Source organism: Sinocyclocheilus anshuiensis, unplaced genomic scaffold, assembly GCF_001515605.1.
Source record: "Sinocyclocheilus anshuiensis isolate Anshui unplaced genomic scaffold, SAMN03320099.WGS_v1.1 scaffold14, whole genome shotgun sequence".
NCBI classification, from domain to species: Eukaryota; Metazoa; Chordata; class Actinopteri; order Cypriniformes; family Cyprinidae; genus Sinocyclocheilus; species Sinocyclocheilus anshuiensis.
This window is the reverse complement of record NW_015544139.1, coordinates 704,662-717,073: the sequence shown is the minus strand read 5'-3', so window position 1 is coordinate 717,073 and position 12,412 is coordinate 704,662. Positions and strand designations below refer to the sequence as shown.

General features: G+C 38.4%; 1 protein-coding gene across 1 annotated transcript in view; it reads left to right on the top strand.

Annotated features, from left to right (window-relative positions):
• The window catches only part of LOC107695027 (uncharacterized protein KIAA1109-like), a 66,788-nt gene extending 55,642 nt beyond the window's left edge, over positions 1-11,146 (top strand). The window contains exons 75-87 of the mRNA XM_016494802.1: positions 25-201; positions 1,175-1,312; positions 2,745-2,960; positions 3,065-3,215; positions 3,315-3,472; positions 4,418-4,607; positions 4,694-4,911; positions 5,006-5,257; positions 5,360-5,563; positions 8,742-8,936; positions 9,073-9,207; positions 9,296-9,464; positions 10,035-11,146. Of these exons, the coding sequence (XP_016350288.1) occupies positions 25-201; positions 1,175-1,312; positions 2,745-2,960; positions 3,065-3,215; positions 3,315-3,472; positions 4,418-4,607; positions 4,694-4,911; positions 5,006-5,257; positions 5,360-5,563; positions 8,742-8,936; positions 9,073-9,207; positions 9,296-9,464; positions 10,035-10,254 (2,423 nt within the window). The 3' untranslated portion in view covers positions 10,255-11,146. The remainder of the gene's footprint in view (positions 1-24; positions 202-1,174; positions 1,313-2,744; positions 2,961-3,064; positions 3,216-3,314; positions 3,473-4,417; positions 4,608-4,693; positions 4,912-5,005; positions 5,258-5,359; positions 5,564-8,741; positions 8,937-9,072; positions 9,208-9,295; positions 9,465-10,034) is intronic.
• The last annotated feature ends 1,266 nt before the right edge of the window (positions 11,147-12,412 follow it).

Below are 12,412 nucleotides of genomic sequence, written 5' to 3'. Positions count from 1 at the left end.
TGGAGATGACTTTGGCTTGTTTAGGAGCAGTGGACGAGGAGGCCTCTTCAGTCACGGGCAGGAAAGACTCTCTCTCAATCAACTTGGAGTTTGTAAAAGTCAGTCTTTCCCGGATGAGACGGGCAGGAAGTCCAGCATTTATTGATACTTTAATTGCCAGCAAGGGCGGGAAGATGGACACAACTCTTATCAACATCTCAGGTGAGGAATTCACAATAAAGTACTGGGATGTCCTTGAGGATGTCTGATGCATCACCTTACTAAGGCTTTTTCCATATGTTTCATACTTTAGCATTGTGCTTGAATGCTAAAGTGTTACACTACTATTCAAAGGTTTGGTAAAATGATTTATTTTATTTTATTTTTTGGAGGAAAGGATGCATTAAATTGATCAAAAGTGACAGTAAAGACATTTATATTGTTAAAAAGATTAATATTTAAAAAAACACTGTTCTTTAGAACTTTCTATTCATGGAACAATCCCGAAAAAATGTCACATTGTCATATCAGCATTGATAATAATAAGAAATGTTTTTTGATCACCAAAGAAAAATTTAATTGTAATAATATTTTACAATATTACTGTTTTTACTATCTTTTTGATCAAATACTTGCAACCTAGGTGAGCATAAGAAAAAATTCTAACCCCAAACTTTTGAACGATAGTTTGTTTAAAGGTGCTGTATGTACGTTTTTGACTCTACTAAAGCATAAAAATACGATAATATGTTTGCAGATATTTAAGAAACATGCTAAGTTAACATATTTGTTTATCTGAAAAACAATGCTACAGTCAGTTATTCTCCTTTGAAAATGCAGGCCGGAATGTCTGTCTCTGTTTTGGTTTGTGAAACCCGCCCACTGTCAGTTTACCCAATTGTATTTCGGCACCCCGGGTTGCCAGTTGGCGGGAAACACAGCGTATTTCATTTCAGTCATGGAAGCTGGCAAACGAAAGTGTTGGCGTCATCAATCTGGCAACCTGCGTGTGCGGCAAGCCTGAGGAGGAGGGACCGGGTGAAAAAAACCCTCTCCAATATTTTGAATTTGGCCTGCAATACCTAGTTCAACCACTCGGTGTCAATCCTACATACCGCACGCACCTTTAATAATAAAATGCAAAAAAGGAAATCTTTCAGTTGTCTCAATAACTAATTCATGACAATTTTTCTAGCGGTGTGTGATATTGGTTCTGCATCCTTCAAGTACGACATGAGACGTCTGAGTGAGATTCTTGCATTTCCGCGAGCTTGGTACCGCAGAAGCATTGCCAGGAGATTATTTCTAGGAGACCAGACCATTAACTTACCAGGTTATACATGCATACACTCATTACAATACTGTTCAAAAGTGTGGAATCGGTGAAATTGATGCTTACAATGCAGAGATGCTTCACAAAAGTAGCATTTAATTGGCCAACAATGCAGTTACAAAAGCAATAACATTGTAAATTATTATTGATGATTAAATAGCTCTTTAAGTAGTTTTTATGTATTTTATAAGCCTTATCATCAGAGTTGAAAAAGTTGTGCTACTGAAGTGTGGCAATCACAATACAGTTTTTTTTTTTCAGTATTGAGCACACTTCCATTTCTGAAGTCCAATTTTGGTGTCATAAATAGTCAAAAGAAAACACATCTCATCAGTCAGTGGTTATTTTGAGATATGGAGGCTATTTCATGCACTGCTGTCTGGAAAGAAGAAAGCAAACTGGATCTAACCATGACAGATGTCAGCTGGACAACAAGAAGCACATCAGTTTCTAGTTTGAGAAACAGACCCCTCACTGGTGCTCAGCTGGCAGCTTCATTGATCCGCACATGCCAAAACAACAGTTTCATCTGCAACAGTGAAGAGACGCTTTTAGTCAGAATGTCATTGACAAAACTACATCTGAAACAAGGAAATAGTAGAATAGTCAAAAGGAAAAAAAAAAGCATTATGAATAGATGAATCTTAAGTTTCAGGTATTGAGTGGTTTAAAGGGATAGATCACCTAAAAATAAAAATTATCATTTACTTATCCTCATACCATTCCAATCCCATAAGACTTTGGTTAGTATTTGAAACTCAAATTAAGATATTTTTAATGAACCCTGAGGGGTTTCTGGCTCTTCCATTGAAAGTTGACGCAAGCAAAAATTAAAAATATCCAAAAAGGTCATAAAGGCATCATTAAATTAATCCATATGAATCAAGCCATATAATTCAAGTCTTGTGAAGAGATATGACTGACTTTTATGATAAACAGATTTAATTTAGGCTTTTATTTACATCTAAACAATGATTGACACATACATAGAGCACATCACATATGGTAAACATAGAAGCTCAAGCGTGTGTGCATGATGCACAAGAACCAGTGATGTTTGTTCTCGCATATGATGGACGTACGGGACGCACACACAAGCTTCCATGTTAAGTTTATGTGATACGCTATATGTATGTGTGGTTTTATGTAAATAAAAGCCTAGATTAAATCTGTTCATCATATAAAAGTGATCATATCTCGTCACAAGACTTGGATTAAATGATTTATATGGTTTAGTTTTACGACACCTTTATGATCTTTTTAGATCATCTAGGTTTTGGACTATATGTAACTATATATTTGGACTATTGAATATATTAATAATATTTAGTCCAAACTTTTGAACAGTAATATATTCCTGCTCACCTGTTTCCAGATATCTTCAGTGGAATGCTGGAAAGTGTTGAGAGTAACCGCTGTATTTGTGTTGTAGCCTCAGGTCCTGCCACGCCAGACTCTGTGGAGAGCATCGCGCAGCACCTGTCTCCTGAATCCAGCCGTAAAGCGTACTGGAGGACATGGGACGGCCAGTCCACTCAACACCCCTCCTCCTCCGTCTTCACTGATGCCACACCAAGCCACGCACACATCAAATCACCTGCCACCGGACGTTCCCGCAGCGTGTCCGACTCCTCAGCACCGCGCAGAGGTACAAATATACATGCTTCTGGAGCTCTAGTAATGATGTGCTGCTCTGGTTTTCTTCCAAAATTACATATTAAATCAATGATGTTTGTCTGTGTGTTTCTACAGACTCTGTTACCAAGACCTCCACCCCGTCGTTCCGGAACGGAAAAGCAGCAGCACAGCAGGGTTCGCCATGGGAGACGCTGGTGGTGTTCGCCATAAACCTTAAACAGCTTAATGTCCAGATGAACATGAGCAACGTCATGGGCAACAATACGTATGAGAGACCTATTGAAACTATTTGATGTGTACAGTTGTTGACGCGCTTCATATCTCTCTGTCTGATGTCTGTTTATGCATGTGTGTGTTTGAACAGTTGGACGACGAGTGGGTTGAAGAGTCAGGGCCGTCTGTCAGTGGGCAGTAACAGAGATCGTGAGATCAGCATGTCTATTGGGCTGGGCCGCTCCAAACTTGATTCCAAAGGAGGAGTGGTGGGTGGCAACATTGACGTCAACACACTCGAGATGGTCTGTAAGTATACTTTTATTTATTTATTTTTGTGTGAGAGAAAGTGTTCCCTCTAAATCTGATTTTTTTCTTTCTTCATGAATACATATTTTCTCTAATTATTAGACATAAGTATAATAATGTTAAAGTGTTAAAACACTTACAATGGCTATCAAAACAGACTTTAATTTTGCCATTCACCACCACAAAATATTCACCTAATTTTGAGATCCACCAAGTTTTGAGATAACTTTATAAAAGTAGATATTAATATTAACTGAATCTATTGATTTTATATATTTAGTAAATTATGCTCTTTTAAATGGTGTTTCCCCATGGTCCATAAAATGATTTAATGCAAAGTTAAATAATATAATGGTATAATATTAGTATAATATTTTAGTTTAATTCATATGTATTCACATCATTTAAGTATTACATTCTATAGGTGAATTTCTGGGCATTTATGGTAATAGCATATGTTGTGTATGATAACATGTTTATGGGTAATGTGTAAAAAAAAAAACTAAATTTTCTAAATGCTTATTGTGAATTGAGTCATCTACTCTATACATATATTTCTTTTTTTGACCCCGTAAATAATGTCTTAACAACATATGCAGGACTTCTCTTATCATTTAGTCTGCTTAAACTTACTTACAGTCGACTGCAAGCACAGATCTGCCTCCATTAAATCAACAACTGATGGATCTCCTACTTTTTTTTCATTCTCAACGATCTGTTGCACTTGGATGTATGTCATAATACAGAAGAAAAGATCTGCCAATACTTCGAATTTAACTACACAACTTTAACTAATGCTGTATAAATGCCATACCATTTTAATTTAGCTTTAATTGACATTTAGAATTTGAATTGGAAATGAAAAGGCCTTTTCAATTCTGTATGGCACACAACCCTGGTGTCTTATCATCCTCTTCAGTGAATCTTAACTGGTTGTTCTTCTAGCCCATATTTCAGAACATCCAAATCAGCAGCCCAGTCATAAGATCCAGATCACCATGGGCTCCACAGAGGCCCGGCTGGACTACATGGGCTCCAGCATATTGATGGGCATCTTCAGTAACGCTGACCTGCAACTCCAGGACGAGTGGAAGGTGAACCTCTGCACGGCCGAGGCCAGTTTATCTGAGAAAAGGTAAGAACAGCCAATCATATTAGTGAAGATTATGTAAAAGACGACCACAACCGTAACAAACATTCACTGAAGTGTATCTCCTCCAGTGAGATCTTTATACATGGAGACCTGCAGTGGGACATATTCCAGGTGATCATCTCCCGCTCCACCACCCCTGACCTGATAAAGATCGGCATGAAGTTGCAGGAGTTCTTTACACAGCAGTTTGACACCAGCAAGCGAGCCCTATCCACCTGGGGCCCGGTGCCCTACGTGCCTCCCAAAACCCCGGTCATCAACACGGACAAAGGAGCAGCTGAACTCTGTTAGTGTGCTTGTGACTATTTTAGATTTAACATACAATTTTGTTGTTAATGAAATGAAATTTAAAGACCAACATAAATGTCTCTTTCTCTCAGATATGGATGCAGCTCATCACAGGCACTGGCCCAGTGTGTTGAAGATGGTGGCGGGATGTCACATTTCCCTCTTCCAGATGCCCCTTCCAGAGGATGCTGTGCAGCTGGGTGGCTCCATGAGTCTCCATGGCAACCACATGACTCTGGCTTGTTTCCATGGGCCCAACTTCCGTTCCAAGTCCTGGGTGCTTTTCCATCTGGAAGAGCCCAACATCGCCTTCTGGACTGAAGCACAGAAGATCTGGGAGGATGGTACAGACATAGTGCCAACTTTCCATCCATTCATCCATCATTCACCAATAATTTTAAGGGCCTTTCATAAATTGAGACTTACAGGTTGTGTTATTTGTCTAGGCACCAGTGATGATTCCACATACATCGTTCAAACCCTTGACTTTCACCTTGGGCATAATACCATGGTAACCAAACCTTGCGGTGCTCTGGAGAGCCCAATGGCAACCATCACCAAGGTTACCCGCCGCCGCCATGAAAACCCACCGCATGGGGTGGCTACAGTCAAAGAATGGTTCAACTATGTCACTGCCATGAGGAACGAAGGTAAATGTTGCACACTCAATGGCTCTGATCCAAAACCTAGTGAGCTATTGCCCAATAGGCAGCCACCTTCTTAGGCATAAAAAGGAATCTCAGAAGTTGCAGAGCAACTCTGTAAATAAACAGTGCTTCTCACGTAGGGGTGTTGCAATATGCTAGTATTGACTATGAAATTACATGAGGTGATACCATATTAACATATCTTATTATCGTAAAAAATGTTGTGTCTGATTGACATTCCAACATAATATATAGTGGTATAGCAAAAAAACGTGCAGTGTGTCGCTACTGCTGCCACACAAAATTAGGGTTGGGTACCAAAACCCGGTACCAATATGGCACCGGTACCTATGTAACCGGTATGTACTAGAACCGAATCCGAACACAGATTTCGGTGCCTCATTTCGGTGCCATGCCTGAGTGATCGATTGAAATATCTGTCCTCTGGTTCTCCGAAACGGACGTAAGAAACATCATCGCGGCACCGCACGTGAAAAATAATTTCCCGACTGAGAAAATGCACGTGAACTAAAGTCGGAAAGGTCTAATAATACAAATCAAACACATCTTTGTAGTAACGAGAGTGTCCATGTTGTTTTCACATTTCGACTTAAAAGCACAACTCGGGAAATGAGAGCATCCGAGGAGCAGTATGTAATGCAGTAATTACACTTGCTCTGATGGCAGCAGGTAGCCTTCCGTTAACTAAGCTAAACATGCTTAAATTAAAATGCCTAAAGCTAAACCTCCCTTGTATTCACATTTCTAAACCTGTTGTCCAACAAAAGAGAAAATTATAACCTTTTTACTCCACAACACCAGTCAAATGCTTCCTTTTGTGATCTGATGAGGCTTCTTGTCACAGAATGAGGCAGAAAATATGTTCCATATTCTACTTAAAAAAGAATACATCGATTAGCAATAGATTATAAATTCGGGTGACCCATACATCCTCTTTTCCCCGGACATGTCCTCTTTTTAGACCTACAAAAATGCGTCTGGCCGGGATTTCTTGATATTTGTCAATGAGCTCAGAATCTGTTGAGCAGCAAATACTCCAGCATGGTCTTGTCAGTCATCTCTCCAGTCATCAGTCAAAGCTGACTCCGGTAACTCTTGTTGGATGCAGGGTTGCCATGTCCGCGTTTTTTTCCACATAATTGGGCTACTTTTAAACTGTTGCCATGGGTTGATTTTCCCAAGTGGGTTAAAGGTTTGAAATATTGCATAAATTACATTTGACTGAAATGCTTGTATTTTTATTTATTTATTTTTTAATAAGTATCGGTTCAGGCACTGTTTAGGCACCGGAACCGTTTTAAAAGTATCGATTTGGCACCGGTATCGAAAAAACCCAAAACGATACCCAACCCTACATAAAATCATGTCATGGAAGATGACAGATGAAAGCAAGACACTCTACCCATAACCAGAAAAAAGTTTGCTTGCCAGTTTTTTGATTCCATAAAAAAAGACAAGCTGTAGACACCCTAGTCTGCACGAAGTGCCGATCAACAGTCATTTCTTTTTGTATGTTGTTTTTTTTTTTTTTTTTTTACAAAATCTCTTTCCAACACTTTTTTTTTTTTTTTTTTAAGGTAAACAAGTATTTTTTCCCCTTAAATTTCTTGAGATATCGCAACATTATCATCATGATTTATTTTGGTCATGATAATCTGACTTACTGACTGTCTTTAGAAAAGTTTCAATGGCATTTTAGGATGCCTAATAAAGTAGTGTTTATAAGTGCGTCTGCTTTGTTTACAGAGGTAACTATTGTATTTCTGCTTTTCCATAAACGTCACTTATTGTCAGAGAGTGAATTATAGTTTTTTTTTCTGCCCAGTCTGCTGGGGTTTTTTTTTATACCCATTATATATGTCATGCAAAATCATTTATTAGACTGAAATGTGAGATTAATCATTTTATAAAACATATTTTTTACAGTCAATTTGAGAACTGCACAGGAAACTGTATTCTAAACTCATTTTCAAAGATTTTGAAAATGAAAAGCATAAAACTACACAGCATACAGAAGCATTTTGTAAACAAATTGTATTTATACTTCTCAGAAGTGAGTAAAATTGTATGTATATTTGTAATAGACATTGCTTTTGCTTCCTAATTTAGATTTTTTTTTCCACTTAGCTCTTTGCAGTGCATTATGGGTAGGGATGTAACGAAGCACCCGAGCTGGTTGAAAATTGACGATTCATATTAAACGATATTAAATGAATCACGATACAATTGGCGGTAGGAGTTTATATAAATGTATCTCTAAAGGGAACTGACTGTCTTTAGAAAAGTTTAGATGTTTTTTTTTTTCCTTTTCATCTCGTCTTTGTATAATGCATATTAAAGCAATGTTCAGAAGTGCAGCTTTGTTTACAGCGGTAACCAAGGAAACACTGCAGTGTATGTCGCCGCTATTCATGAGTGTGACTTTGTGTTTTCATTCAGCCCATCTGCTGTTTTTGTTTCGTGCAGGTATGTTTTATGTAGTATAGTTTCACAAAACTAAAGTCAGACCATTCTGTTTTTGCTATAAATTTTGAAATTATACAATCAAATTTAGATTAAAAGCTGCCCATGCTGCCAGTCCATTGTAATGCTCTAATTTTAAATGGAAAGAGCACAGACAAAGCCTTAGTTTGTTTATATGAAGAAATTTCTTTTATTTGTGTTATGTTTTTGATTTGGGATTTATTTTAAAAATTCAAGTTAGTTTTGTTATTTGACATATTTCACAAAGAAATGTGCAGCATTTTGTCCAAACAATAATAAAAGGAAACCTTTTAATTTATAATTTGTCCTAAATCTCATTTTGTTAAAAAAAAATTGAGAAAATCGTATCGTATCGTGAATCGTATCGCATCGTGAGTTGAGTGAATCGTCGCATCCCTTAATTATGGGATTGCATTCTCCACAAAAGACATGTACTGTAAAACTATCTTTTTGTCTTTTGTCCATCTTGTGGAAAAGACATGGGTTAGGGTTAGGTGAGCACACCTATTATGCCTTAAAATCTGTTCATACAGGCAGCTCACTAGGTTTTGGAACAGAGCCAGTGTAAAGCCATCTTCTTGCCTAAACAGTCACCTGTTTATGATAACTATATTTTCTGCTCTTGAAATGGAATATTTTTTATTGTTCATGAAATAATTCTCTTTTCTTGTGTCAGAGCTGAACTTGTTGCGTAACGTGGATGCAAACAACTCTGAGAGTGGCACAGCAACAAAGAGCTCCAGCCTCCTGAGCGGCTTCAGGGGCGCCTCCAGCTACAACCACGAAACCGAGACCATCTTTGCCCTTCCCAAAATGCAGCTCCAGTTCAAATCCATCCACGTACAAGACCCAGAGGAACCTTCTCTCAGTGGTACAGACATATAAACTGCACCAATTTAATATTCTAGTAGCCTCTGGCAGCTAAGATTTATTCAGAAGATGCTAGATAAGCTTGTATAGTCTGAAAGTGAGCGCGGGACCCTCGCTGACGCTGAGCTGTGTTGCAGATGCCAGCAGTAAGCCCAAAGTGGAGTGCAGTGTGGTGACCGAGTTCACCGATCACATCTGCGTCACCATGGATGCAGAGCTCATCATGTTCCTGCATGACCTGGTGTCGGCATACTTGAAAGAAAAGGAGAAAGGTGAGATCATGAAATCAAGAGTCACCCTATTTCCTTTCTTCATAAATGTCCCCTTTCACTGTAGTGAAGCGTGTCGCTCGTGTTCCAGCTCTCTTCGCGCCGCGCATCTTAGCGTCTCGAGCCGGTCAGAAGAGCCCCACGGCGCAGCAGGATGAGGCCTCGTCAGAAAAGAAGGAAAAGGAAGATGGAGTGAACTACACTACAGTGGACTGGAGAGAGTTCCTCTGTAACACCTGGCATCTGGAGCCCACACTACGGTAACACTGCAGTCACATGACCTCAGTCCCTTCTGACCTCTCAAATCAAACACACCTAGGTGTTAATAGACAGTTGCAGAAGGTTCTGGGTGTTTGCTAGGCAGTTATTTCGGTGTTCTGAGTAGTTGCTGAGTTACTGTTAAGGAGTTGCAGTGGTGTTCCTGACTGGATACTAAGCGGTTGCTAGTGTGTTCTGGGTCATTACTAGGGCATTGCTACGTCGTTACTAGGACATTTCCAGGTGGTTGCTAGGATCTTCTGTCTGGTTTCTCTGGGGTTTTGACTGGTTGCTCAGGTTCTGCTATGTGGTATTTGAGGTTTTCTGCATGGATGGTTGGAAGCTACTAGGGTGTTCTGGCTGGTTGATAGAAGTAGTTGCTAAAGCTTTTCTGTGGGATGCTAGGAAGTTGCTAAGGTGTTGTGGGTGGTTGCTAGGGCATTGCTTGGTGGTTATATGTGGTGTAATTGCTTTCTCCATACAAATACATACTTCACCATCATCAGCACAGTTCAAACTTTTCATGCATTTAATGTCGGTAATGAATTCATTTGACGTGTGATATGTTTCAGGTTGATCTCGTGGACGGGCCGTAAGATTGATCCTGTGGGGGTGGACTACATTTTGCAGAAGCTGGGATTCCACCATGCAAGGACTACAATTCCCAAGTGGCTGCAGAGGGGAGTGATGGACCCTCTGGATAAAGTTCTGTCCGTTCTCATTAAGAAACTTGGCATGGCCCTGCAGGACGAGAAAGAGAAGAAAGGTCAAAGAGACAAAGACGAGCATTAACTCAAAACACGTCAATGTATAAATACATTTCCGCTATCTGGAGCCATCCGTGTGAATTTCCTTTTTTTTTTTACCTTGTCTGAAACCACTGGATTTATTGCAAACTACTGTACAGCATCCACAAACACATTACAGTCATTGCTATACTGTGTGAACTTTCATGTTTGCCTTGGTTCATATGGCCATAGCTCTTGGGTGACTGAAAGTGTTTTCCTTTTGTTTTTTATGTTTTAATTTTCAGATCATATAGACGTCAAGTAGCTGCTGCTGAATGCCATTTGGACTTTTAACATGAATTAAATGCACTTACACGTCACTGACACTAACAAATGAGCAGTGATCTTAAGTGTACAGGTGTGCTCTTGAAATCCGTTTACATGAGTCCAGAGGAGCGATAAGCATCCTGTGTTCTTTCTCTGAGGTGTCTATACTGCTGACTATTGCCAATCCGACTTTTTAAATAGTTTTAACATTTTAAGAGCAAATGATACAGGTAACCCCTGACCGGGTGGTAAAGTTTTCTTTCAGCCAGCAGAAGTGTGAACATCTCTAAGCCTAATTATTCCTTTGAGAGGGACCAAATTTTCTGATGCCTGGCTAACAACACATTTTAAGGGATGATATAGTGGAAATGCCTCAGATATTCCTGTGAATACATCAGAACCTCAGATTGCGCTGCGTAATGTGAATTGTTCTATAAAGCAAGGCTCTAACTTATAAAATGTAAATATCTTAAATGCATAAGCTGTTACCCATGTTAGGCCTGTGGTGATAAGTGTTTTTCCTTTTTTTCTCTCACTTTTTTCGTATGTGCAATAGACCATTGTATATACAGAGGTAAATATGTTCAATGTGCTGATTTCTTAACTGAATAAAATCATTACTACTAAAATATTTGCATGTGACTTTTTGTTCCACACATTGGTGGAAAACGAGATGAATCGGTTTTGTTCGTTGACTGCTGTGGAAATAGGTTGCCTTACAGATTATAATATTCTGCAGCATACTCTACAAATGCAGAAAATGTTCACTCTTCACTGTATACATACTGCAGTAATAGGCTATGGTCAGAATACATTGTATACATTTTGCACTAAATGCATAAAATACCTGGATGACTACTACATTTCCCAATATCTGTAGTATACGAAAGAGCACACTGCACACATGCTGTATCCCATAGTGCAATGTGCTCCATTTGCAGTGTTATATTGTTAATAGAACTATACTTTTTTTTTTTCTGAAATAAAGCTTAAATATAAATATTTAAAAAAATAAAATTAAAATGAAAACTAAAAATATAAAAGCTAATTCTAAATATTAAAATAATTCTACATACATTATGCTAAAATAACTGTCCCCTAAACCTTCCATTTGTCATCAGTGTATTACATTTGCAGCTGTGATTTTAAACGCAATTTGTTATTTTAAGATTTAGACAGTTAAATACCATACATTACCAAAATTATACCTGGATGCCACATGCTGAATTAAACATGCAAAATAATAGTAAGCAGGATACAGCAAGTAATATGCTATTTGATTTTCAAACAGAGCTAAGTTGTAAAGTACAACAGTGTACTACTACATTACAAATCCAAGCATAAACTACGGTGACCGAGAAGTACAAAACAAATCACAATTCTGAAAACAAAATAACAAATTACAAACGCAAATGCAAGTCTAAACAACAAAATTATTTCGAAAACACAACAACAATTCAGAAAACATTATAACAAGTAAGAAATCATGGCTTGGAAAATGTTTCCAGACAGATTCAGGAGATTGTTTCCAATACACAGGGAGCAGCACATAGGGCAAACCTAGTGACAATCTTAATTAAAGGAAACATGCATGTGTCTTATCTCCAGAGGTACGCACACAATGCTGAGGGTGCTGCAGCACCCCCTGGAGTGTTGCCCACGAAAAAATGGGGGTGCTGGGGGGTGCGGTGTTAAAAATAAATGAATGAACAATATGTAATAATAAATCAAATTAATTGTATTAATTTGTATATTCATTAAAATGTATTGAAAAAAGAAGCCTAAGCCTACAATGACAAGAAGCAACGGTTAAACATGAGTCAAGTTGAATCAAATTGACTGTGAAAGTTGTTTCAACTTATTAAACTTCTTAAACTGACTTAAAAAAAAAAACA